Source organism: Thamnophis sirtalis, unplaced genomic scaffold, assembly GCF_051295495.1.
Source record: "Thamnophis sirtalis isolate CommonGarterSnake01/CBP01778 unplaced genomic scaffold, rThaSir2_p1.2 scaffold_2, whole genome shotgun sequence".
NCBI classification, from domain to species: domain Eukaryota; kingdom Metazoa; phylum Chordata; class Lepidosauria; order Squamata; family Natricidae; genus Thamnophis; species Thamnophis sirtalis.
Genome location: NW_028261382.1, coordinates 149,752,427 through 149,779,059, shown reverse-complemented (window position 1 = coordinate 149,779,059; position 26,633 = coordinate 149,752,427). Strand labels below are relative to the sequence as shown.

The 26,633-nt window shown below is 36.7% G+C and overlaps 1 protein-coding gene across 2 annotated transcripts in view; it reads left to right on the top strand.

The window, feature by feature from the left end:
• Positions 1–26,633, top strand: part of LAMA3 (laminin subunit alpha 3) — a 157,831-nt gene that overhangs the window by 18,229 nt on the left and 112,969 nt on the right. For both annotated transcript variants that reach the window (XM_087707173.1, XM_087707174.1), the window contains exons 3-14: positions 8,680–8,797; positions 9,385–9,503; positions 10,880–11,050; positions 15,129–15,226; positions 15,772–15,887; positions 16,289–16,407; positions 18,424–18,514; positions 20,810–20,941; positions 22,053–22,119; positions 23,455–23,492; positions 25,346–25,483; positions 25,851–25,897. In XM_087707173.1, coding sequence (XP_087563299.1) covers positions 8,680–8,797; positions 9,385–9,503; positions 10,880–11,050; positions 15,129–15,226; positions 15,772–15,887; positions 16,289–16,407; positions 18,424–18,514; positions 20,810–20,941; positions 22,053–22,119; positions 23,455–23,492; positions 25,346–25,483; positions 25,851–25,897 — 1,254 coding nt within the window. The remainder of the gene's footprint in view (positions 1–8,679; positions 8,798–9,384; positions 9,504–10,879; positions 11,051–15,128; positions 15,227–15,771; positions 15,888–16,288; positions 16,408–18,423; positions 18,515–20,809; positions 20,942–22,052; positions 22,120–23,454; positions 23,493–25,345; positions 25,484–25,850; positions 25,898–26,633) is intronic.

Below are 26,633 nucleotides of genomic sequence, written 5' to 3'. Positions count from 1 at the left end.
CTCACATACAAGCCAAAGATTTTAAGTGTTCAAAATACACACACCCAAATCAGGTTAGGTGTTTCTGCGGATGAGTTTATCCGTAAATATAAGCAAACTTTTAAAAGATCTATATTTCGTGTATATATTCACAGATAATCCAATCCAAACAGATAAACCAATCTTTGAATTTTTTAAAACTAAAATGCCATTAAAATGCAGATCATTTAACCACAGGTGGTACACTTTTCATGGAATTTCTGTTTAAAAATTCAAGGATTGGCCAATACATGAGTATATCTTCTTCTATATATATAAAAACAGGTGTGTGTGTGTGTGTGTGTGTGTGTGTGTGTGTGTGTGTGTGTGTGTGTGTGTTCCAGCATAACTCTGGAACACCTCGAGCAATTTCAACCAAACTTGGTACATAGATGACTTACTCTCTGGAAACAAACACTGTGGGGGTAAGACACCCCTAAAACCCTTTGTGGGGGGTGTTCTGTTAAGATACAGCCTGTTATGCCTTAAAATGGCTTCTACTTTACAGCACAGTAGCATTGCCATGATAACGGCTTCACAGTACTCCGCAAGGAGGCTCCTTCTGGTAAGGGTGAAAATCCAACATTAGAAATTACGTCTGGTCCAGACATTTTCCCCCTATAAATAAATACCCAGGCATATAAGAGGTAAGTGATGTTAGTAAAATAAGACTTGTGAAGGATTCATGGGTTCTTACATTGTGAAATTGTAAGCCTCTCAGAGTCAACATACTGTATGTGTGTTGAGCAACTATATAAAATTGTTGGATAAAAATAAAAATACTCTCTGTTGAACTCACAAATGTAGTGACTCAGAATATCCATGGCTTCCATTCCTCCCTCTAAGTTGCTCCTAATTTTTAGCAGCACATTCATAAAATTTTATGAAGTACTATGGTGAAGTTATCAGTTTCTTAAATTCTATGCAGCTTCACGAAGTGGATCCGTATTTCTGCCTATCCCAGTTCTTAGTGGATAGGGTGTGTTTTCCCCAGATGACAAAGTCTGGGTTCACCAAATACAGGCCTTGTACCAGTGGTAGGATTCAAATAATTTAACAACCGGTTCTGTGCCCTAATGATTTCTTCCAATAACCAGTTCACCAAATTGCTCAGAAAGTTAACAACCGGTTCTCCTGAAGTGGTGCGAACTGGCTGAATCCCACCACTGCCTTGTACATTCTTCAAAATGCAGTGAAGCAGCTTAAAACAATATGATTGAGGAACAGTACAAGATACTAGATTTCCATTGCCCCAGGTAAAGTAATAGACGCATTCATAAATGCGTGCACAGGCATGTACACTTAGGTACACCTCTTTACCAAGATCAGTGGAGTGCAGAAAATGTCTGGAAAAGTACACTAAAATATTGAATTTTTTTTTGAGAAGATATAAAAATTACCACCACACCCATTGATTTAAGATACAGTCAATTCATATTAAATACAATACTTAGAAAATATCCTGATTTTTAGAGCAATTAAGCAGGACTGTGCTGTTAAAATCCATGGGATCTGCTGCTTGAGTAAGTGGTAAAAAATTTACAAGCATCTTCTAAAGAAGCTTTATAAGTAGACTATTTGGCCAGTAGTTTTGTAATTTACTGTAGGTTAAATAATTTGAAAATATCTCCCTCCCTCTCTCCCCCTCCCTCTTTCCCTCTTCCTCTCCATCTCTCCCCTCCCCTCTCCTCTCCTTTCTTTTCTTTCAAAAAATATCATTCAATATGTCCAATGTTAAAATGTTTTGCTCCAGCCTGTATTAATTAATGTAAGTGTTCATCTCCTTTAATTGTAATCTATAGTTTGTTCTGGTACCCTCTACTCTCCAACCATTAGAGTCACATCCTATCATTTAAAAAAAAAAGAGAATTCAAGACAATAACATTTTCCCATGAGAAGGATTCTTATAATTAGTTCCAAAATCTTATTTTAAATTCATCTGGGCCATTAGTCTGTAATCAAAGTCCCATCCCCTCTTTTGTAGATTATTCCAAAAGAATGTTTCATGGCCTTAAATTTGAATTTAAAACTTCTTTCACTATGGATTGAAGGAATATTATCCAGTGCTGTAAAACCTGTTGATCCAAAGGTTCCTACTAGCTGAAAACTAGTTAACAAGCAATTTCAGAAAGGGATTACAAAAGGGATTGCAAATCTACAGTAGTGCAATTAATGCAAAAAGACATCTATTCCCTTGTCTTCCTGAATTCTGTCATTCAGTCTCCTTAGGAGAAACAACCATAGGGAGCATTTGTGGGTGATCTCAGGTCTTCTTCTTGTCTGGAGAGGAATTATGAAGCCATTCCACTTGTTTTGCATAATTCTTAATTCTGTCACAGTTGTCAGATCTGTTTTTAGGGGAAATATTTTCAGTCTACAATTTCTTCTGTGGAATTTCAGATAAGATGATTATTTTTACCAAAAAAAATATGCCCTGTAGTTCCTGTACAGTAGAACCCTTTTCAGTTCTGAAACTGGTATGTAGAAAGATGTATGAAATAATTAACTATTCTTAACATAATACAGAACAGCAAACTACTTTAATAACATTACAATGCTAAAACCCATCCTTTTCCCTAGCTAGAATTATTTTTGATTCAATATCCAAGCTGAGACAAATAGACCTTGTGGCCTCATGAAGTCCTTTGTCAGAAGAACTAACTGACTGAAGAAAGTTGAAACACCTTCCTGTTTACAAAGTGTCCCATGAATATCAAACCACACCCCATGGTGCTCTTTCTTTCCGAAAAGTCAAGTTCCTGCTTGTTTCCAGTTTTTTTCAAAGAACTTCTTCCCTTGCTTAATTTTTCTTTAATATTTATTTGCAGATCAGTGTCTTACCCAAATTGCACATACTGCAAAGATTTTGAAAAAAGTTACATTATCTTCTTTTACTGTGTTGTAATATATTATTTCTGAGTTGTTTATCATTGCACCCGTAAGCAGCTAGCTAAAGAGGTCAAGAAACATCCCCAGTTTTTGATGTGGATTGCTAACTACTGCATGCAGGTCCAGCCTTGCCTGCCTGATGAGGAAACTTCTCCAAAGCATTTTCTTCCTTACTTTTCTCTGCATTATAGACAAAAACAGGGAAGTACTGTGTGCAGTCAGGCTTCCAAAATGACAAGTTTTAGAAATAATAGAAGAAATGTTATTACCCTAACAAGTATTACAAGTACCGCAAAAATGTGGCCTGGTTCAAATAAGTCACTTATCGCTGGTGGATTATAAATGAAAAGGGGGGTGGGGGTTAAATAAGGTCAACAAAAGTATTTGAGGGTGCACCCTACAAATGTAGACTGAAGGAACATGGGATGTTTAGTCTGTAGAAATAGGAATGAGGGGAAACTTACCAGCTATGTCTAGGTACATAAATGGAACTACAGTGAAAATGTTCAAAAGCTGTTTTTCGAGTTATGTAGTGGGCCCACTGGATGGAGAAAAATGGCAGAAAAAATTACTTATACTTATATTCAGCAAACTAGTAGATTTGTTTATAACATCTCTATTTTAGAGACATAATCCAAGCAATCCCAACATATTACAAGATAAGCCTCCCAAACTATTCTTTTTCCTGTCCATTGAGAGAATTGCTGTTCTGTTTATAGCTTTAACTATAAGAGATGGACAGGCTGAGCCCAAGGAAGGGGTCAAATGTGTAATGAGTCATGAATCCCACAAGATATCTAACTTCAGCCCACCTTGAATTCCAATTTGCTTTGTAGTAGTTCAGATTCTTTTTAAAAAAATATATGTTTTATTAATACATTTTTAAACATGTTGTCTGGGTACAATTAGTCTTGAGTAGAGATACAAAATAATCATAATTATAGTCATAATTTACATATCAATATTAATCACACAGTAATAGTACGATTATCTTATCAATTTAAAAAAATTCAGTATATAATTAATTATCCTTTTAATCTTTCTAACCTCTGTTTCTGCTAATTAGCCATTGCTAAAGCAAGCCTCATGTTAAGAAGTATTCTGTTTCTTCCTTTTCTTTTCTTTTAAGTGTAATCTATCCATCTCAGCATATTCTAATATTTTTTTAATGACACTTTCCTCTGCTGGGATTTCTTCATTTTTCCATTGCTGTGCAAACACAATTCTTGCTTCCCTTAACATGTGTAAAATTAAATATGTATTCTCTTTATTATACTGTTCTGGTAAAATACTCAACAAAAATATTTCTATTTTGGAGACATAATCCAAGCAATCCCAACATCCTAATCCCAATCCAAGCCTCCCAAACTATTATTTTTCCTTTCCATTGGGAGAATTGCTGTTCTGTTTATAGCTTTGACTATACAAGATGACCAGGCCGAGCCCGAAGAAGGGGTCAAATGTGTCATGAGTCATGAATCCCTTCATGCCCACAAGAGATCTAACTTCAGCCCACCTTGAATTCCAATTTGCTTTGTAGTAGTTCAGATTCTTGTAGAGTGCTTAAGTTGGCAATAAATATTTATATTCACTTGAACTGCCTGGATTTTCTGATTTCCCTGTGGCTTGACATTGACTCTGTTAAGATTTTATGGAAAGATGACTAAACAACTTTGAGAAATAAGTAAATAAACAAGGACTAGAAGGTAAAAACTATCTAGATGTACTGGTTCATCACCATCAAATACACAGTTGGCTTACCTACTTTAATACATTTGGCTAATGTTAAAGAGTAAACAGTTCAAGATTATGATAGTGTTCCAAGCAAAAGATCATGAAAATTGACAGAAGGTTTAAGACAAGTGAAACTGAAGGCTTGTGCGATAAAAAATTGCTTACTCTAGAGTAATTTTACTGAATTGAAACATATCCTAGATTCAGGAGCCTAGTTACATGTAGCCCACCTTATCCTTGGAAATGAAAATATTTTTTTATTAAAACATTTTTATGTTTGATTATTGTATAGCACTGATAAAATGTCCCTTAGTTTACTATGACATATCCAACAATATTTTGGACACGTTTTTGGGAAATAGAATGATTGAAAAACATATCACTGCTAAGGCCGCATGAGACATGCTGATGTATGTATGTATGTATGTATGTATGTATGTATGTATGTATGTATGTATGTATGTTCCAATTCTTCTAAGCCTTCTCACCTTTTTAACAGTATATCTTGCTTTTGGGAGGTATATGTTTTGCTCAGAGAAACATGCAATTTTGACATTTGGCATCCTCACTACTGATTTTTTTCTTAATTGTAACACCAGAACACCAGTCTTAATGAAGACCCCAGATGGGAAAAGGGCAAGCATAAGACATTATAATACCTGAATGCAGCAGCAAATGAAGATCAAGAAGCACAATATCCAAAAGAATACTACTATACTTATTTTGAAATAGGAAGCTGTAAAATCCCACAGAATCCTATTTCCTCATCTGGGTAGTACCATGTTTTAAACACAGTAATAACCATAGTTTCTCTAATGGTTCTAGTGGGAAATGGGATGTCTTCCTGCATACTTCTGTCCTGGGGGGAAAAAAGACATCCTAAATTGATGTGATACATTTTAAAAATGTTGTACAACATCTTACATCTTAATATAATTAGTATATTATGAAAACTCAGCCAATGGTATTTTATAGGATAATCCAGGGGTGTTAAACTGGTCACCTTTGGGCTGGATGCTTCATGCGCAGGTCATGTTCACCCTAGCTCCGCAAAGGGAAAAACTGCCGTGATGTGTCACGTGACAACAATGTAACACGGCAAGTTTGACATCTGTGGTATAAACTATCTTTAAGCAAGTTATAATTGAGTGAACTTAGCAATAGCAATAGCAATAGCAGTAGACTTATATACCGCTTCATAGGCCTTTCAGGCCTCTCTAAGCGGTTTACAGAGAGTCAGCATATTGCCCCCATCAATCTGGGTCCTCATTTTACCCACCTCGGAAGGATGGAAGGCTGAGTCAACCCTGAGCCGGTGAGATTTGAACCGCTGACCTGCTGATCTAGCAGTAGCCTGCAGTGCTGCATTTAACCACTGCGCCACCTTGGCTCTTCAGCTTTAGAAACATAGCTTTAGACTCTAAAAACATTTATCCAATTTTCACTCATCAGCAGCAGTGGGTACATTATTGAATAAATGATATAGAGCAGACTCACTAATATAGGTGCCTGTCAGATGTCCAAAGGTGTGAATTTCAGTCTCCATCATTTCAGCTAGTTTGGCCACCCCTTAGATCAGCTGACAATCAGTAAAGTTGTAGTACAATATACTTAAAGTAACAAAGTTAGAGAGGGCTAGCAACCATACTGTGGTGATAGTTTAGACTGCTTATACTGCTGTCTCAAACTTTCTCACCAGTGATGTTTAAGATCACTTTAAAAATACAATTGTTGGATAAAAGTAGAATAACTGAAAAAAAAGAACAAATATAAAGTAAAACTAAAATGCATAAACTATTACATGAATTCATGTAAAATCAATAATACTTTTTTATGAATCAGCCAAAGGCATGGTTACTAAAGTAAACATACTGGATTTTAAACGTTAATGGAAGACACAATTCTCAGTAGTTACTTCCCACATCAAGACCAGTATGCTTTTCCATGTCATACTCTTGGAAACGAGTGCATTTTATGACTTGCTTATGGATTTCCTATAGGCAGAGGTAGTCCACTGTGGACATAGAATAGAAGCCTCTTAGCCAAGTTAAAAAGTTCTTTGCTCTGCTTTAGCATAGATAATCATACACATTTATGGTATTTTCCCATACTAGATTAAACTATGAATCCATTAAAATCACACAATCACCTGTTTTGACTGGCAGTAGTTCTCCAGGCCTTAAGCCAAGAAAGAGTTTTCACATCATTTATTAGCTAATCCTTCTTGCCAGGAATTGAATTTGGGAGCTTTGGCATGCAAAACATGCTTTCTGGAGTTTTTTCCTCCTTTTAAAGATTTTGAGATTACAGGCAATAAAATATTCATATGAGTCCACATCACCTTTCTTGTCAGTTCTTTCTCCATGTAATTTTTTTCTCAGTTGAATCTCAATGATTTAGTACAGAGGGATAAAGATCACATGAAGGAATATATTACTTTATAATGCCTTGGTAAGGCCACACTTGAAATACTGCATTCAGTTTTGGTCACAACAATGTAAAAAGATGTGGAGACTCTAGAAAGAGTGCAGAGAAGATCAACAAAGATGATGAGGGGACTGGAGGCTAAAACATATGAAGAACAGTTGCAGGAACTGGGTATGTCTAGTTTAATGAAAAGAAGGACTCAGGATGACATGATAGCAGTGTTCCAATATCTCAGGGGCTGCCACAAAGAAGAGGGAGTCAAAATATTCTGCAAAGTACTTGAGGATAGGACAAGAAGCAATGGGTGGAAACTAATCAAGGAGAGAAGCAACTTAGAACTGAGGAGAAGTTTCCTAACAGTTAGAACAATTAATCAGTGGAACAACTTTCTTCCAGAAGTTGTGAATGCCCCAACACTGGAAGCTTTAAAGATAATGTTGGATAACCACTTGTCTGAAGTGGACAAGAAGACCTCCAAGGTCCCTTCTAACTCTGTTATTCTATATCTAGTAAAAGGAATTTTAAGTTGAGAAATTCAAAATATTTTAAAATGTCTTGGGATGATATTTTAACAACAAGCTTTTCTGTCTTGAATGAGTATGTTTGATTAATCAATTCTTTCAAATATTAAACTATACTTTGGATAGTGTTTCCACAGGGCAATTATTCTATTGACAAAGTCCACCTACACTCCTTTTTATTGATTTATCTAACAGTAACTTTTTATAATTGTCTCTGAAATTCTTTGTTTTTTTTAGTCTGTTCAACGAAGTCTGACTAGATCAACCTTGATCTACATTGATAAATAGAAAGGCTTTGTTTTTTTAACAAAGACCAACAATTAACCTTTGATTGACGTACTGTAATTTTAAAAATGGATGGTTCACATCAGAAATGAAATGAAATTTGAATTCATCTAATTTCTAGTTAAATGTACTTATAATTTAATTCAGTTAATATACAGTATATTCCACTCATGTATAACTTTTCTCTGTTGTCACACTAGATATTAATTTGCTAATAATTTTTGAAAATCTCTTGGGGTTGCTGTCAAAGGTACTTCTCATGTCTAATGTCATTATTTTCAATCCTTAAATTATTAAATGTCAAAATGATCACTAGCTAATTCATACATAATATCAAATAGTAATAGCAATAGCACGTAGACATATACTGCTCCATACACTTTCCATAACTCTCCGAACAGTTTAAAATATCAGCATGTTGCTCCCAACAATCTGACTACTAATTTTACTGACCTCAGAAGGATGAAAGGCTAGGTCAACCACAAGCCCATCAAGATCAAACTCTAGACTGTTGGCAGAGTTAGTCTGCAATATTTTGACTTTGACTTTATTAGGATGTGTATGCCGCCCACTCCCTAGAGACTCAGGGCGGCTACTGCATTCAAATCACTGTGCCCAGGACAGTATTAATCTTATGTTAATAATTCCTCCAAAAATGTTAATGATTCCCCTAAAAGTACATAGGACACCTAGAAATGGATGCCAGCTCACTATCAATAAAAAAACTTAGCTTACTCATTCTACTATATAGTATCATAGTGCTGTCAGGTATATTCTAATGTTCTTTTATATATTTTATTACCAGTTGTTCCATGTGGCCTATGTCCTCATCAAATTTGCAAATTCTCCTCGTCCAGATTTGTGGGTATTAGAGAAATCAATAGACTTCGGAAGAACATATGCACCATGGCAATATTTTGCCTGTGAGTATGAACCACAGCTCTTTGAATGTTTATAGTACTTTTTTCTTCAAAAAGAAAAAGAAAAGAATTCAAGCGAATTGAATTTTATAGAGTTAGCCATGCTGAATTGTACACAGAATGAGTCTAAAATGCTGTTCCCTAATTCATAGTTAAGGTAAACAATAAAGTCAGGTAATAGTAGTGGGACCAAGATACATTGTGGCTCATGCCTATGATAACCCAAAGTTTTCGTTACTGTTTAAAAGAATTCATAAGGTGGCTTCATTCTCTTCAGAACTAGTGTGGATTCTATATAGGTTACTGTTTACCTTCCTTTTTCTTCATTCTGTTCCCTGATTAAAATTCATTAAACATTAATATTGTAGTAAGTCAATAATACTTTGACACAACTTTGTGAGAATGCCCATACACTTTGGAGAACCTAAGAGCAAGGAGGAGGATTTCAGATGCCAAAGCTGCTCCAGCATGAGCTCTTGTGCTTTGGTGATATCATGTGTCTTACTTATAAATCTTATTATCAAGACTAGAAGAAACAATTAAAAATACCAGAGACTGAACTAAAAGCGACTTTCTTTTTTAAAAATTAGATTCTAAAGCAGGCTGCTGGGAACGTTTCAGAAAGGAAGCTAACAGTCCTCTCAGGAAAGATAATGATGTCATTTGCACAACAGAATATTCTCGGATAGTGCCTTTAGAAAATGGAGAGGTAAGCTGAAGTCATCAGTATTCTAATGCTTGCCATTCTGCCATTGTTCAAATGTTATTGCATGTATTCTTTTAATACTTCTAGCATAATAAATTCTAGGAACTTGGTTTGTCATTATCTGTGAATATTCCTTCTCATATCTGGGGTTACATTTGCTGCCTTATTCATTTTATCCACTTTTCCTACTTTACTGTGAGTTGGATTCAGTAATAGTTTGATTTAAGGAAAAGCCCACTTTGAAGATAACTCCTTCTTCCAGATATCCTTTCTTGTTTCTCTAATCCAGTGTTTCTCAATCTTGACAACTTTAAGATGTGTGGACTTCAACTCCCAGAATTCCACAGCCCAATATGGGAGTTGAAGTCCACAAATCTTAAAGTCACCAAGGTTGCAAAACACTTCTCTAGGCTATTCTAAGTTACACTACTGACTATTCATTTTGAGGCTATTATTTTCTTTTTTATACACCGTTATTTTTACATAACCACCAAACCAAGATGAAACAAATACCTTAGTTTGGAATTAGGAGCATCAATATAAAGATAGACTTGTTTCCCATATCAGTCGGTTTTCTTAAACCAATAACATTTTACTGGTATGAATAAAGTTTCCAGTTTGCTCATAAAAATGTTCCGTGAACTGAATTCTGAGTTAGCAGAATTTATTAGTATACTACAATGACCTGTTGTTCAAAAGAACTCTGAACCTGTTCTTGCTGATGGGGAAGTTCCATAAGAACATTGTGTATATTCTTTTTGCTATAAAAAGCCTTTGATTAAAAGAACTTTTTCTGCTTATTTATGTATTTCTTGACTCTTCATGCTACAGCAGGAAATAAATACACAGTGTTAACAGTATTCAATCCTCTAATAATGTACAGATTCCTATTACTGATATTTGTAATAATCATAGTCAATTCTTTTGAACATATTATTTACTCAATTTTTGTTCTAGTCAGATGAGCAATCAATGTTAAGGATGTTAATCGTCCTTTAGTTTATCATGAAGTGTGAACTTAACCAATATTTCATCAAAGTTTGAAAATATGAAAAGACGTAACTTGACAATTTACAAGGGTTTCTTTCAAGCTCTGTTCAAGTACCACCTGACTTTTTAAAGAACTTACACTTCATCCAATTAACTATTTGAGAATGGACAAGCCCTCTCAAATGTAAGCCAACATACCTTTAAAATTCCACATGTTCAACCCCAAAAATGGGTTACTAACGGGAAAGTCAACATAAGATGGGTGGAGAGAAAGATTAAAACATAAGATGAATGCTAAAATCATTTATAGATGTATTCTTAACAATTTTTAAAAATATTGAAAATAAAGCAGTTACTATTGATGTATCCATCTCTCTTTTTTGAATCAGATTGTGATATCCTTGGTAAATGGCCGTCCAGGAGCAAATGATTTCAGCCATTCTTCCATACTTAGAGATTTTACTAAAGCCACAAATATTCGTTTACATTTCCTCAGAACCAACACTCTTCTTGGACACTTGATCTCTAAAGCTCAGCGGGATCCAACTGTGACACGCAGAGTGAGTTCCTGTTCTTTTTGACAGAGGGAATCCATAGATAATAATGGCATTATTCTGCAAAACCTTTGATCGTTTTTTAATTAGCTTGTACTTACTATTGATAAGTTAGGATATAAACATTCCATTTAATTTTCCATATTATAGTGTTGAATATTGCTTGAAATTCAGATAGAGAGCAAGGACAACAAACTCAAAACCCTTTCTGTGTGTTTTCATATATGGCAACTTTTTATTGAGTAAGAATATTGTCCGTTGAGTTTAGCTTTTGTAAACCGGCATAATCTTTTCAGAGTGTTAGGCAAAATGATTGTGCATGCTTCTTGTACCCCAGAGACTTCTAAAAAACTTGAGATGGCAAAGGAAGGTACAATATTTGTATCTGAAAACATCTCCACTTCCGCAGCATAGCAATTCAAATGGGCTCGTATCTGTCACTAAAATATGGCTAATCCCCTGTTAATGGATAAATTTACCTGTGCAATCTAAAAGCTTCTTTACAATAACACTTTATATCCCCAAAACCACAATTTTCTTCTTGAATGTATTATGAAGATTAAATTCCTGCAGACTTTTAATGTATGTGAAAGACTTGCATTGATGAAAGAGGGCAAACTTCTCAATATATTTCATTAGTGCGTTTTTGTGACAGTTAGGGTTGCATAGTATGAAAGAGGATCTTAAAGCAAATATATTGCGGGAACCCTAACTGCCCTACTGCAAAAGAATAAAATATTTTGGGAAATATTAAAAAAGGCAGGATAAGAACATTTCCCCTAAAGGAGAAATGGAAAAAACCCAGTCTCCCTGCCCCCAAGCAGAAATTGAGGAGAGCAGTTTTTAGAAATGCAGATTTGGCAATCCATTTAAGATAGGATATTTTGAAACTCCTTGCAGCACAACTAACAAAGGCAGAATGATAGGATTAGAAAGCAGCCCCTCACCCAAGATCCAACACAGGATGAAAGCCATTAGCCATGATGGGAATTGCCCTTTCAGAACACGAGCCCCTTCATTGCACTACCCCCAGAACAGTTCAAACTTCAAAGTCACAGAAACCTATAAAGATCCATCCACTCATTCAGCCATTTGTTCAGCTGACCCAGAACTGCACATTGTCTTTGTGATTCTGTTCAATAAACCAACTTTCCATATTGTTTCCAGTTTCTTTCTTCCAGCTTGGAACTGAACCAGATGGATTTTTCTTCCAACAATATTTTATAGACATAAAAAAGATGGCTCTGTTAAAAGTATTCATATCTAATGAACTGCTTTTCTCTACAGAAGTGTACAGGTATACTGGCAAAAGTGGTATGGTAGTAGAGATAGCCAGCTGTTAGTTGCAAAGTTATTATAACTAATGCTGTGATCTCCTGAAGATTGGAAAGTCCTTATTTTGGGCAGTCTTAAAAAACATGAACTCTGGAGGCATAAATGACTCAGATTTTTTTTTAAATTGCAGGATACATATTGTTTAAAGCTATTTTTTTTGCTAACAAAGCTGGGATGTGTATTTTCAATATTTTGCAGGCACAGAATAAAATGCAGGCAAGTGATCTAAGGAGAAAACTTGCTTCAGCTTGCAACATGGTAGAACGGTATTAGAAAATATGAAACGCTTTTTAAATAATTAGAAATCTATAAACCAGATGTATAGACATAGGTACAAATAGAATTTGTAACATAAAACATTTTTCTTTTCCTGGTCAATGTGAATAAAACAGCATTTTCATCTTCTTAAACTATTCATCAGTACATTGCTGGTAGGGTAAATAACATATCTTTCTTACACATACACACATACACCATTCTTATTGACATTTTCAATGAGTCATCCCAGACAAGTATAACTTTATCATCAAATATCTTGGTGATAGGGAGTGGTAGCAAAACAATGAACTGTTAATTCTTTGAATACCATTTTGATTATTAAGGCTTGAAAATGACTTCTAACCCAATGAGTAAATACTCATTTACTTGGAATTACTCTGGTCCAATGAGCCTTATTCAAATTGTAACATATAGGAATGCAGTACAACCCTTTGTTAATATATCCAGAAGTTCCACTCAATTCGGGGAAATTTGTTCAATGTGATTTTTTTATAAGCTTGAACCCTTGATTTTAATTCGGCTCAGGGCATCTCTACAAATAGTAATGGAAAAGAATTGGATAAATAATATTGAGGAATGACCAAGTATTTGAATTAATAATGTAAAGGATATTATACTGACCATTGAGAGAATAATGAAGGGAAATTACTTTTTAGTATTCTGCTATATTATATGTATATAATAGAATAGAATTTGTTCTAAGGACTGTTGTGCCATCAATCAGTTGTTCACCACACTGATAGATTTTCTTCCGTGATTTATCCATAGCCTGATATTTTAGATTTTCCAACAACATTCCCTTCACGACTGCAACTGAGTTACTATTGGTCATCATCTTCTCTTCCACCCCCCACCTTTTCTCAACATTAAAGCTTTCTCAAGAATGCTAAGTTTTGGCATATTGTGTCCAATACCAGAGTTACTGTAAATATAAATAGACAAATACTTTCCCCAAATCCTGAAATAATCCTATATTTAATCCTAGTTTAAGCTACTTCTGGGTTTACTGTCCAAAATCTCAGAATCATTCTTTCAAACTGAGTTAATAAGGCAGGGTACAAACAGGCATTGCCCTTAACTCAATAGAGTTGTTTTTACAGCATGTGGCACTAAAGTTGATGAAAGGTTGATAAAATAATGATAAGCTACGAGTACCTGATATGGAGAAGGGGAATTGAAGAGAAAAGATGAGATGGAAATTTGTGCCATTGGGAAGCTGCCTGCTCCAGGGTACCAATATAGTACTCTGCAGAAATATTCTTGCACACTTATTTTTGCATTGCAGATGAACCACAAGTTAATTGACTTGGCTGCAGATGAGCTGCAGAACTGTGGCAGAATTGAGGGAACATTCATGGAAGGACTCTCGGTCACCCTATGAAGGGTCTTCATTAGCCTTTTTAGTATCTTTAAAATAGACAAATTTTATGTTAATTTTAAAGATAAGGGAACTATAATGTAACTGCCAAAAGACACCAAATGAGTCTCATAGCTGAGCTGAAAGATTTCAGCCCTGCATTCATAGCTGTATTGTAGCAACTTTTTTCTGGGGGAAGTCTATAATATGCTCCTCATACAGCTTTTTAAGCTCTTTACCTGTTTATTATAAGAATTAATACAATTCCCTCCCTTTCCTTCCACTGTTTCTTGTTTTCTCTATAACCTATAAAAAAACAAGGGACAAAAAGCCAGAAGTCTGGTAGTATCTTTTCTGATTAACAAATGTTATCAAAAGGCATTTGCACTTTTGGAGAAGTTGCTACCAACCTCTTTCTAATGCTTTACCTTAAGTAATATACATGTTTGGAGAATATACTGTATTTTTTGTACTATAAGATGCACCGGAGTATAAGACGCACCAAGATTTTGAAGAGATAAATTGTTTAAAAAGGTTTTTGCACTCTGCAGGCCTCCCAAACCCTCTGCATGCCTCGTTTTTTGTGAAAAGCATGCAGAGAGTTTGAAAGGCCTGCAAAGGGGACTGGATGGGGTACAAACAAGCAAAAAAGACCCATTTTTCACAAAAACGGGACCATTTTTTTGCAAAAAACAAACAAACAAAAAACCAGGGCATGGATAGGCTTTGGGAGGCTTGTAGAGTACTCCTGGGGACTGGGGGTGGGGCAAAAAATGGCCCATTTGTTGCTCATTTTTTCCCTCCCCAGCCCCCAGGCGTACTTTGCAGGCCTCCCAAAGCCTATGCACAAAGCCCATTTTTGTGAAGGGAGCAGTGTTTCGAGAGACCAAAAATGCTGTATTCAATATATAAGATGCACCCAGATTTTCACCCTCTTTTTTGGGGGGAAAAGGTGTATCTTATACTCTGAAAAATACGGTAGTTGGGCCAAATCTATATTTTTAAGCAAATAATTAGTGTCCAATTTACATCCATAAAAATATTTGACATGACTTTTTGAAAATAAATTGCTTCTTCTATTTGTCTACAAATCTTATTTTTTCTGTTATCTAGTACTACTACAGTATAAAAGACATCAGCATTGGTGGACAATGTGTTTGTCATGGACATGCTGATGTATGTGCTGCAAAAACTGACCCAGATTCCTACAGGTAAAGTAACCAACTGTACAATCAAAACAACAGTTCTTACAGATGATTTTTTGTTTATGTTTATAAAATAATGGAGATGATTTGGGGATTCTCCTTGCTCCAAAAATCTAAGATTATAATAAAGGTTATTCATTCATCCATCCCCATGACTATGATAAAATGAGTTTTGTTTGAAAAAACTATTAGTCTCCCGTATGGGCTTTTTAGTACAAATGTGGAATATACATTTCATAAACAAATATGTTAACATTTGAATTTGTATTATTGGATTAGGAAGGGTTCTCCAAACTTGTCAACTTCAAGACTTGTGGACTTCAGCTCCCAGAATCCCCCAGTCTGAATGGCTGGCTGGGAAATTCTGGGAGTTGAGTCCACAAGTGTTAAAGTTGACAAGTTTGGAAACCCCTGGATTAGGACATAACCTATATATATTATTATTATTTTTAAAAAAACATCCCGTAAAGAAATAAGATATAAAAAGTACAACAAAAATCATGAAAAGTGCAATAGGGGAAACTTAACTGAGAATTACTTAATAATTATAGGTACCAATGTGAATGTCAACACAATACTTGTGGGGAAACCTGTAATCGTTGCTGTCCAGGGTATAATCAGAAAAGTTGGCAACCTGCAACAGCCAGCAGCCCAAATCTCTGTGAACGTAAGTCATGCAGAAAGACAAGTGTTGCTTTATTGTAAACACAGGTCACATTTGAAGGGTTTATATTGTATAATGATAACATGTAAATGGGAAGTAAAACAAATTAAAAATGAATCCCACCGTTGCTCTGTATTTCTTCAGATTTGACCTGTGATTCTGCAATTTTCTAGAGCAATTAAATAGCCTTTTAAAAATCTCTTGTGCCAAACCAACTTGATTAAAGTTGGTAGGTGGGAATGCTTCTTGATTCAAGCTGAGCACATATTATCTGCCTTGCTGCTGATTGTGAAAAAGTCAGGATGCATGTGCAATTTGTGATGCTATTTTTTTAAAAAAATCAGTGTTCCTTTGCTCATTTTCTTCTGTTGTTAAAAAGAATTTTAACCCACCATCTTTCTCAGCCTGCAACTGTCATGGCCATGCCTTTGACTGCTATTATGACCATGAGGTTGAACGACGCAAAGAAAGCTTAAATCTTAATGGACAGTATCAAGGGGGAGGAGTCTGCATTGACTGTCAGGTAAATCTCCCGTAACACCTTTTGTAGTTTGATAAGTACATGAAAGTTGCAAATGGCATGCTGAACTTCAATTGTTCTGGGCTACAGAAGAAAGTAATTTTCTATCACTCAAAGCTTTATTCAATTTTGATTACTAACTACGCAGGACTATTCTGTAGAATTTAACTATTTTAGGCTTGTAGGGCTGTTTCTAAGTGTTTAGTCCTCATAGCTATGACTGACAGCCAACAACAGCCAGGCCGCGCCTGATTGGCTAAGGCGCAGCATGGCTGAGCGCGGGCTGTCAGACGCGTGCCTATTGGCCTCCCTGCTTGACAGCTCCATATAAATAGCTGTCAAGCGGGGTGGGGGGGTCCCTGTCTACTGCTAACCTGTCTACTGTATAGATCTGTTCTAATAAACTGCTGTTGACTTACCTCAGGAGCCTCCTGCCTCATTCCTTCAGGGAATACATCACTAAGATTACATGATTTAGATAGTGATTGGGCCAGTAGTGGGTTGCTCTTACTGTCTCTACTGGTATGCTGATTGCAGTCAGTACGTGCACAAGCTTGATGTACACTGTGCATGCATGTGATGTGTGCTGCCCACTCATGCGCAATCCACCACCCCTGCAACACCTAACTGCTTGTCGGGGCTTGCGCAGGCATCGCACACTGTGTGTGTGTGCAGTGTGTGTGTTTTGGCATAAAAACAGCCTAGAGAGCATGGGTGGAGGGGTGGGCTAAATGAGCCACCATACCGGTATGCTCTCAGCTGCTCCCGGCCACTACTGCCGTACCATATCCGCAGCAACCCACCCCTGGATTGGGCTGTCTCTGCAGTCACGTGACTGAACTTCAGGCACCCAGAAACACATCTGCATTTACAACTGTCCCATGGTCATGTGATCACATTTTATGATTTTTTTGCTGAAATCCGGCACTTTCAGTTTTCAACAAAAACCTGTCCATAACGAACTTTTGGTTTGCTTAATGACTGCAGTGTTCACTTAAAGACACCTGCAAAAAAAGTTGTAAAATTTTAGCCATTGCGATATATGAATGTACTGTGCCATTAGGATATATGACTATACTGTAATGGGCAGGCTTCATTACGGTCTTAATTTAAAGGCTACGTAGAGTCTATTCAATCAGTAAACTAGTTTTAACTGGTAGAAAGTTCCTCCTGATGCCTAACTGAGCTTACTTCCTTGAAGTTGTAACCCACTGCTTCTGGCTCTGTCCTTTGGGCAAATAGAAAATATGTCTACTTCCATTTCTGTGCTATCACATTTCTCTTCAGTTGTCTTTTCATTAGGCTCTATCATTGTGTTTCTTGTGGGGCTTGTTTTCCAGAATCCTAAACAGTGGTAGGATTCAAATAATTTAACAACCGGTTCTCTGCCCTAATGATTTCTTCCAACAACCAGTTCACCAAGCGGCTCAGAAAGTTAACAACCGGTTCTCCTGAAGTGATGCGAACTGACTGAATCCCACCACTGCTCCTAACCATCTTGGTTGTCTTCTGAGCTTGAATAATTGTTACTGTCCTTTTGAAATAGGGTGCCTAGAATTGAATTCATCTTCCATATAAGGATGCATTTATTACAGTTGATATTTAAAATTGTACTGTTTTATATCAATGCCATGTTGGAATAAAATTAAAAAAATAAAAATACTGAAATACCAAATCTGATGAGATCTCATATGAAAATTCAAATATTTCATGATAATGTAACCATTTTTTTTATTTTGCCTTTATTTTGCCCTGTGATATTATATAAAATCATGTGATTTTATATCAGAAAATGTTGCTAATCTCTGTCGAACCTAAAGTTATTGTAACATTCCTGGTTCAGTCTGCATTCCTGATACATTGAGAGAAATCCCAAGTCATTGTACTTCTGCTCCATCAATCTTTTTCTTCATTGTGGAAACAAATTGAAAGTTGCCAAAATTGAATTGTTTCTTTTTTATCTCTTCTTCTGATTTCATTTCTCTTATGCCAGTTTCTTCTGCATTTTACCCCATATAGCACAACACAGCTGGTATAAATTGTGAGAAATGTTTAAAGGGATACTATCGGCCATATGGTGTTCCAGTCACAGCAGTGCATGGATGCATACGTACGTCTATTTTTCCTATTCTTTTTACTAGCCTCTTCCCCTCAATATATGCTAATAAGAAAAAAATGATTCAATATATTTTAACATTTGAAGTTTGTTTATACTACATATAATGCTTTTTATTTTAGATTACATGGGGAAAGTTCTCTGTTCCCGGTCTTTCTGATTTTTTAATATATCTCCTATAAGGCTGTATACAGTACCTGTACCTCACAATGTATATGAAGTAGGATAATTGGAATTTGATAATTTGTGCTGCAAGTGAGGTCACATTATTAAATGGTCTGCCATTTTATTCTTAAAGACACTTCATGGGGAGGTGTAGTATTTTCGAAGAACTTAACAGCTAAGGGACCTGTTTTGGGGTCTGTCTTTTAGACCATCTTAGAGATGTTTCCCTGGATGCCTCCAATTTTTAAAACTCAGAGAAGTATCCATAAGGAAAGTGTTTTCAGTGAATGTATATCAGTGGTGGATTTCAAATTTGTTTAGAACCTCTTCTTTAGGTGTGGCCTGCTTTGTGGGAGTGGCTTGCCAGCCATGTAACTGGGTGGGAGTGGCTTGCCAGCCATGTGACGGTGGGAGTGGCTTACCAGCCATGTGACTGGGTCGGCGTGGCCAACTAGTAAAATTTGGTGAAACTCACTTAACAACACTCTTGCTTAGCAACCAAAATGTTGCCTCAGAAACTCTGGCATTTGAAGCACACAAGTATTAAAGCTGTCAAGTTACAAGACCCTTGCACCCCTAACCCTTTAGAAAAAAATACCCAAAGGGATGTTCAAACTTGACAGCTTTAAGACTTGTGGACTTCAACTCCCAGAATTCCTCGTTTCACTCTTCATTTTGATGATGTGTGGATGGGCCGGGGGGAGGGAGCTGGAACCGGTTCTAAATGGCACTGTAGATTTGTGGAACCTCTTCCATAGAAGAGGTTAGAACTGGCAGGAACCCACCCCGATGTATATGGTTATTCTCTGTATACAATTCTGTATATAGAGTGCCCTGTTCAATGAGTTTCACCTGTACAATATCGAATCTCATGTTCTTTTTGGAACTACAGACCATTCCTCATTTATTGAGACCTTTTAAAAAAATCTCACTCTACTGCTGTGGTTCTGCTGCTATGTACATTCTTTGTGTGTGCACTTGTACAATTGAAACAATGTTTTACTTTGTTTTAACGGTTTTTGGTAAGTTGCCATGGAAGCAGAATACAAATGCCAAAATAAAGGGAAACATTGTATCAAGGGCTTCATTGAAAGAGACATAAAAGTATGGTCATACATTTCCATTACAAGAATCCTTAAAATATGGGAACTACGAGGGGTCAATATAAAGTCAAACAGTGTTTGATACCATGATAAATGATTCAGATCACTGTATTACCAGTAACCTTCTAGAACAGGGATGTCAAACTCACATCGTCATGGCAGCATCAGATGATGTATCAGGACTTCACCCCCACTTTGCTAAACTGGGCGGGGCCGGAGTCAGCACGTGATGCATCTGGCCTGCGGGCCACGAGTTTGACACCCCTGTTCTAGAATGTAGATGTAGATGATTTCAGACAAAATAAATACATTTTCATTGTGATGTAATAATTGCTTAGCTACTTAAAAGGATATTGATGTGATAAGCTTCACACAGCATTTCAAGGTATAAAGTAATATTATAATTATTAAATCTATTGCTGCCAAAGCAAAGTAGCAATCTGATCAGGGGTGGGTTCCTGCCAGTTCTAACCTCTTCTATAGAAGAGGTTCCACAAATCTACAGTGCCATTTAGAACCGGTTCCAGCTCCCCCCCCCCCGGCCCATCCGCACATCATCAAGATGAAGAGCAAGAGGAGGAATTTTGGGAGTTGAAGTCCACAAGTCTTAAAGCTGTTAAGTTTGAACACCCCTGGGGTGTTTTTTTTCTAAAGGGTTAGGGGTGCAAGGATCTTGTAACTTGACAGCTTTAAGATTTGCGTGCTTCAAATGCCAGAGTTTCTGAGCCAACATTTTGGTTGCTAAGCAAGAGCGTTGTTAAGTGAGTTTCACCATATTTTACAAGTTGGCCACTGCCACCCAGTCACATGGCTGGCAAGCCACTCCCACACGCTCACATGGCCAGCAACCCACTCCCACAAAGCAGGCCACACCTACAGAAGAGGTTCTAAAAAAATTTGAAACCCACCACTGAATCTGATGTATAGTAGGAATTCCTGTTATTATAATTCGAGTAAACTTAGTAAACTTCAAGAAACAAATGTATTTGAAGAAAGCTTTTGATGATGTCGTTTCCTGTAGCCTGCAGGTGTACCCCTGAACATACCAATGGCTGTGAAGAAGGATCAGGTCGCTGTTATTGTAAGCTGAACTATCAGGGTAAAGCCTGTGATCGGTGTGCTGATGGATACCATAGTTTTCCCTCCTGTTACCGTGAGTATCACAGCATGTCCAGTGAATCTTTAAATTAATATCCATTGTTTTATTCAAGATTTTCTTACACTCAATTTTATCCTAGTGCTATTTCTAAGCTATTCCTAAGTCATACTTCCAAATAAGGCAAGGAGGTAAATATTTTATTTTATTGCCATGCAGTAGTCTTTTCTGAAATATGAGCTAAAACTGAACTTCTACAACAAGCATCTGGAGTTATATCTCTACGACAGATTAATTACCTAGATTGGAAAGCAGGACACTCTATTTTTAAACATGCTTCCCATCTGGATGTATTTGCTCTTCTATTTTTTTCTTTCCTCTGCTTGATGTTCCAATACTATAATTGTTTTTCAGTCTAGTGCAACCATAGCACTAATGCGATCACTACACATTATAGTAGAAGAATAATTCTTTGAAGTATTGCTTTAAATATCAAGGTATTTGCTAACATGGAGATACTGCAGAAGCTGAAACATGAAGAAGATGGAACAAGAGAGGGTCTAAATTAGAAATATAATTACCTTGGTAGAAAAAATAGGGAGAAGGAAGTGATATTCCACTAAATTTTCTGATTGCAAAAAAACTGCAGGGTATCCTTCAATAGCCAGTCCTCTTTCTTTCTCACCTTGTGAGAGAGAAAATTCTTATTGGAAGGAAAGAATAAATCAAGGTAAGAGAAGGTGAATATTGAGCAAGAGATGGATAAGATTCAGGGAGAAAAATGGTTGAGGGAAACAGCTGAGACGTGGAAGGTAAACTTTTGCCATGAAAGGATGATTGGAGCAAGAGGAAGAGGAGTAGAATAGACAGAGTGGAGAAAATGAACCAAGTAGAGATGGTGAGGATGTTGAGGAGAGAAGGTGAGACCCAGGAAATTATTATGGTGAGAAGAGAGAAGATGTTGAAACAAAGAGTGGTGTAGTGATAACATCCTAGGTAATAGGAGAAAAAAAGGTTTTAAAAAACTCCTATTTTCCTCACACCTTCTCCCCAGGTTTGTTTAAACAGACCTTGGTAGACCAGTCACAGTATAAAAAAAATATAGTAAATTATTTTGTTGTCTGGTTATTTATCTAAATGGCTGCTTCTTTTATTCTTCTTTTGAAAGGAATTCCTATCTCCCCAGCTACAACTCAGAACCCAGCAGTCACTTCACCTGGTCATATGGATGGCAAGTTGTTTCTGACTTTTTTGTCTATAACTTATCATTTACTAACAGAGAATCAATTATAGCTGCATCATTGATACAGTTTTTTTAGATAATAGCCCCCAAACTGTGGAACACAGTGTCCAGAAATGTACAGGGGCATGATGAGCAGATTTAAATAGTGCTATTTCCATTCTTTCCTTATCTATCATTAACTAACAAGCATATGCTGATTAGAGCAAATTAAAGAGTGAGTTTGTTTTTAACTAAGCTTATTTGTGATTGGAGTGAGTGACTGTATGGTGGACACACTTTACTGTAAATCCACATAGATTTTGCTGCAAAATGCCCAATTTCTGTTCTACACAGCTTTATAAATTCATATAGTCTTTCTCATAATCTAGACTAGTCAGTTTCCCAATCTGTTTGGAAACTTGTCAATTTGATTTTCTTTGATTATGGGTTGGCTATGAAGTTTGGACAGTATTGCAATAGTCATTGGGAGTTGGGTGGTGAATAAATTGTGTTAACAAATAAATAATCCCCCTTATTTTGAAGTTTAGCTGATTTCAAAACAGAGTTGAACCAATTCATGGAAGTTATGCAGATCAATGGCTATTAGTCTTGAAGGCAGTCTGATTGTGTCTGAAGACCATTTGCTGGAATACCAGTGGGTTTCCTTGTGCAGTTGGCTGGCAACCATGAGAACAGACTACTGGGCTAGATGGGATAAGGGCCTGATCCAGCAGGGCATTGCTTACATTCTTATGTCCATTCTTCCTCAAGATTGTAATCAAATAATAGAATACAATGCTTTCCAGAGGTTGAACCTCTGTTACTCCATGAAATACTGTACCATGGGAGCAAGTGACGTTAAATATTTGGCCTGAGATTCTGGAGACCCAAACATAGCCTGATGGATAACTAGCCCATATAATTCTCGATATTCTTAGGAGTGAGTTTATTTTGGCAAGTAGTGGGAATGGTCTCAGACAGAATGAGTAGCTCAGAAGACAGGACTTTTTGTGTGAATTTTACAAGTATATTATACAGACATATATTTAAAAATTCATGTGTAAGTACTGTACATTTATACCAGACACCTGCAGAGAATGTCAACCTTTGCTTATTAAGAGTTTATCCAGCACAGGGCCCTCTGGCATAGGAAGCTTAGCACAGGAAATCTTTAACTGGAAGCTATTTGACATCTGTTTCTGCACCTGGATTATTACTCTGCAATTCCCTTAGCTATTTAGAGCTTTGTCTAGGCAACATCAAGCTCTCCCAACCTTGTAACTTCAATCAATCAAGATATTCCTGACAAATATGTAACATTGTCATACTTTTCTCTTTCTCTAGGCAGTCGTTGCAGACCAGAATATTTTGGAACACATTGTCAGCGTAAGTTTTGCTATTCTTCTGGGAAATGCCAAAGTTAACTGCAGAAGAATATCATTGGGGGTCTTTTTTTCACTCCTGTTGTGATTGAAATCCGTGGCTATTGTTAACATTTTAAATTCATTTCCTTTAAATACAGCCTGACAATGTTATGGCTCAGGGGTGTTCAATAATGAGATTTGCAATCCAATACAGGTTCATTGTCAATGCCAGACTGGATTTCAGGTATTATCTGTGACAGATATAGTAGTTGGATATTTCCATTACCCTTTCTATCAAAGTAGATTATGATTTGTTTTCATATTTTAAGCATTTTAAATTGCATTCATCTGGTGAAAAGGCAGGTTAGAAAGTTTAAAAGTGAATGCAAGTTAAATAGTCACTGAGGTATCATAAAATATATTGAGAACTGGATTTTCTTCTAATTCAGGGTTTTCAAATTTCTGAAGATTAAAAGATTTTTTTTAAAAAAAATTAGGGCACATTTATTTATATAAACAGAAATATTTGTGCTTTTAAACAGGCTTTCAGATCAAAAGGCAATATAATTACATTTTACCTACAGACAAAATCAACTATCCACTAAATCAAAACTCGGAGATGCTAGAACTGCTATGCTGATGCTATCAATTCTCTTTGCTGCATATTGCATGTCTCCCACATGGAGAGCAGCTTCTCTAACACCAGAGAGAAAGATATAGGAGGTCTCATAGTTTCCAGTTAGTTAAAAAATACCCTGCATATATTAATATACTGGGACCTGGGAAAGAGGAAAAGGCGTAAGAAACTTTTTGTGTGATATATTGGTACCTATTTCATTGCCTCAAATGACAGAGATAGATAAGAATAGGTTTTTTTTAAAAAATATAAACATTAACACAAGGAAAAATATTATTCCTTTTTTTAAATTCAGCATATATTTTCCTGGAAGGAAATAATCCCTACACCCACAGAAATTAGGTTTCATTGATTTCTTTGAAATTTCCTTTGGAGAGACCAAAAGAAATTGAAGATTTAAACAGAATACCATGGTAAATTAATTTCTTATTTTTCTCATCTAGAGTCCAACTGTGCTGTAGTTGGATTTGTGGACAACACATGTGGCCCCCAGGGCAATTGTCTTTTCCATACAAATTATGTTGGGTCCAAATACAGCCAGTTATTTATGGTTATTAAGATCCCTTAGGTGCTGGATCTGAGTAAACAATCAGGTTTATTTTTCTGCCTTTTCACTCAGACACTTTGATTTACAAGTAACATTTAGCTGACTCACTAGTTTTTGGCAAGTATTTTTTTCCTAATAGGTATTGTTAGTTTTCCGAAAACTAATAATACCTATTAGGAAAAAAATACTTCCTCAATACTTGAGATAAATTTAGTCTTATTCAAAAATGGCTACCCTGTAGGAAGAAGCACTATAGTTATAGATCTAACATTTTCTGAGCTCCTTGGAGTCATCTGTGGTTCAACTGCTTTGGTGAGCTGTGTTCAAATGATTATTTTAAAAGTGGGTGGTAATTTCCTGCCATTTTGAACAGAAAGCACACTTAAATTGTAGTGCGATCTTAAAATAAGCCTAGTATAGTGTTATTATAAACAAATAGAAAAAAAGGAGAACCTTAGTTGGCCCTGCCAACCAGGAATGGGCTTCAAAAATTGGGTTCGCTGCCCTGTTGCTGGGTGTGACCATGGTAGGCGTGGCCTAATCGACCTCCTCTCTTTCTTTTAGAGAGAAATGCCAACAACTGGGAAAGATGGGATTTGTAAACCAAAAGATGAGAACTTAGAATTTGGAGATAGCATCTCACACATCACATGGCTCCTTCATTCTTTCTAAAATTAACATCTTTTTGCAGCTTGTCAATGTTCGGTTTATGGCTCCTACCAAGACACATGTCATCAGACCACAGGCCAATGTGATTGTCGACCTGGTTTCATAGGCCAGCAGTGTGACAGATGTATCTCAACAAGTAGTACTTTTCCTCATTGCCAAGGTAAGACTTACAAGGAAAGTCTTATTTATAGAAACATTGCACAGTCAGCAGCTGGTATGGATTTGTTTGAGATCAGAAGATTTTGATCAACTCAGCTCCTAACATGCTTTCCAAAGAAGTGGATTGCTTTTGATAAAATGCTTGGCATCTTGAATTGAGTGGGCTTTTCAACCAGCCCTGACTCAGGACAGAGAAATGCTTTTCATATTATAAATGATTATTTCATATTCTGAAAGAGAACTGCTGTGGGGATAAACAGTGAGTCACTGTTGAACAAGGTGAAATTCTTTGAGCTTGAACTTCCTGTATAAATTGATAAAAGTAAAGTTTGGAGAATAATACTACCTTTTTTAAAATTGTTAAAAAGGGATCATCGATGAATGTGATCCTGCTGGAACCAGAGATTCTTATTCTGTAAGTATTATATAATTAGTATGGTATTATATAAATAGCATAAAGGAATAGCAGTTAAAAAGACTAATTAACCAAAGTAGTACTGAATATATAGACAAAGAAATCAGATAAGTGTTGTGGTCCACCGGCAGCCTGTGGAGTTGGCAGCAGAGATGGCAGCAGAGTTGGACAGCGAGGAGGTTGGGGAGGAACATGGGCCAATCCTGGAGTCTGGGGAAGGCTCGGATGAGGGCTCTGCATCAGAGGCAGAGAGGGTGCCAGGGCCATCTGGGAGTTATGCGGACGATACGCAATTGTATCTGTCTGCCCTGTGCCAACTCAGTGAAGCGGTAGAAGTGATGTGCCAGTGCCTGGAGGCTGTCAGGGTCTGGATGGGAACGAACAAGCTTGCACTCAATCCCGACAAGACTGAGTGGCTATTGATGTTCCCTCCCAAAGATTGGCTAACTACTCCATCTCTCAGGCTGTGGGGTGAAATTATACGCCCCTCAGAGAGGGTTCGCAATTTGGGAGTCCTCCTTGATCCACAGCTGACTCTAGAACATCATTTGTCGGCTGTGACCAGGGGGGCCTTTGCCCAGGTTCGCCTGGTGCACCAATTGCGACCCTACCTGGACCGGGAGGCCCTTCAGATAGTCACTCACACCCTCGTGACCTCAAGACTGGATTACTGTAACGCGCTCTACATGGGGCTGTCCTTGAAGAGTGTTCAAAGACTTCAGTTAGTCCAGAACGC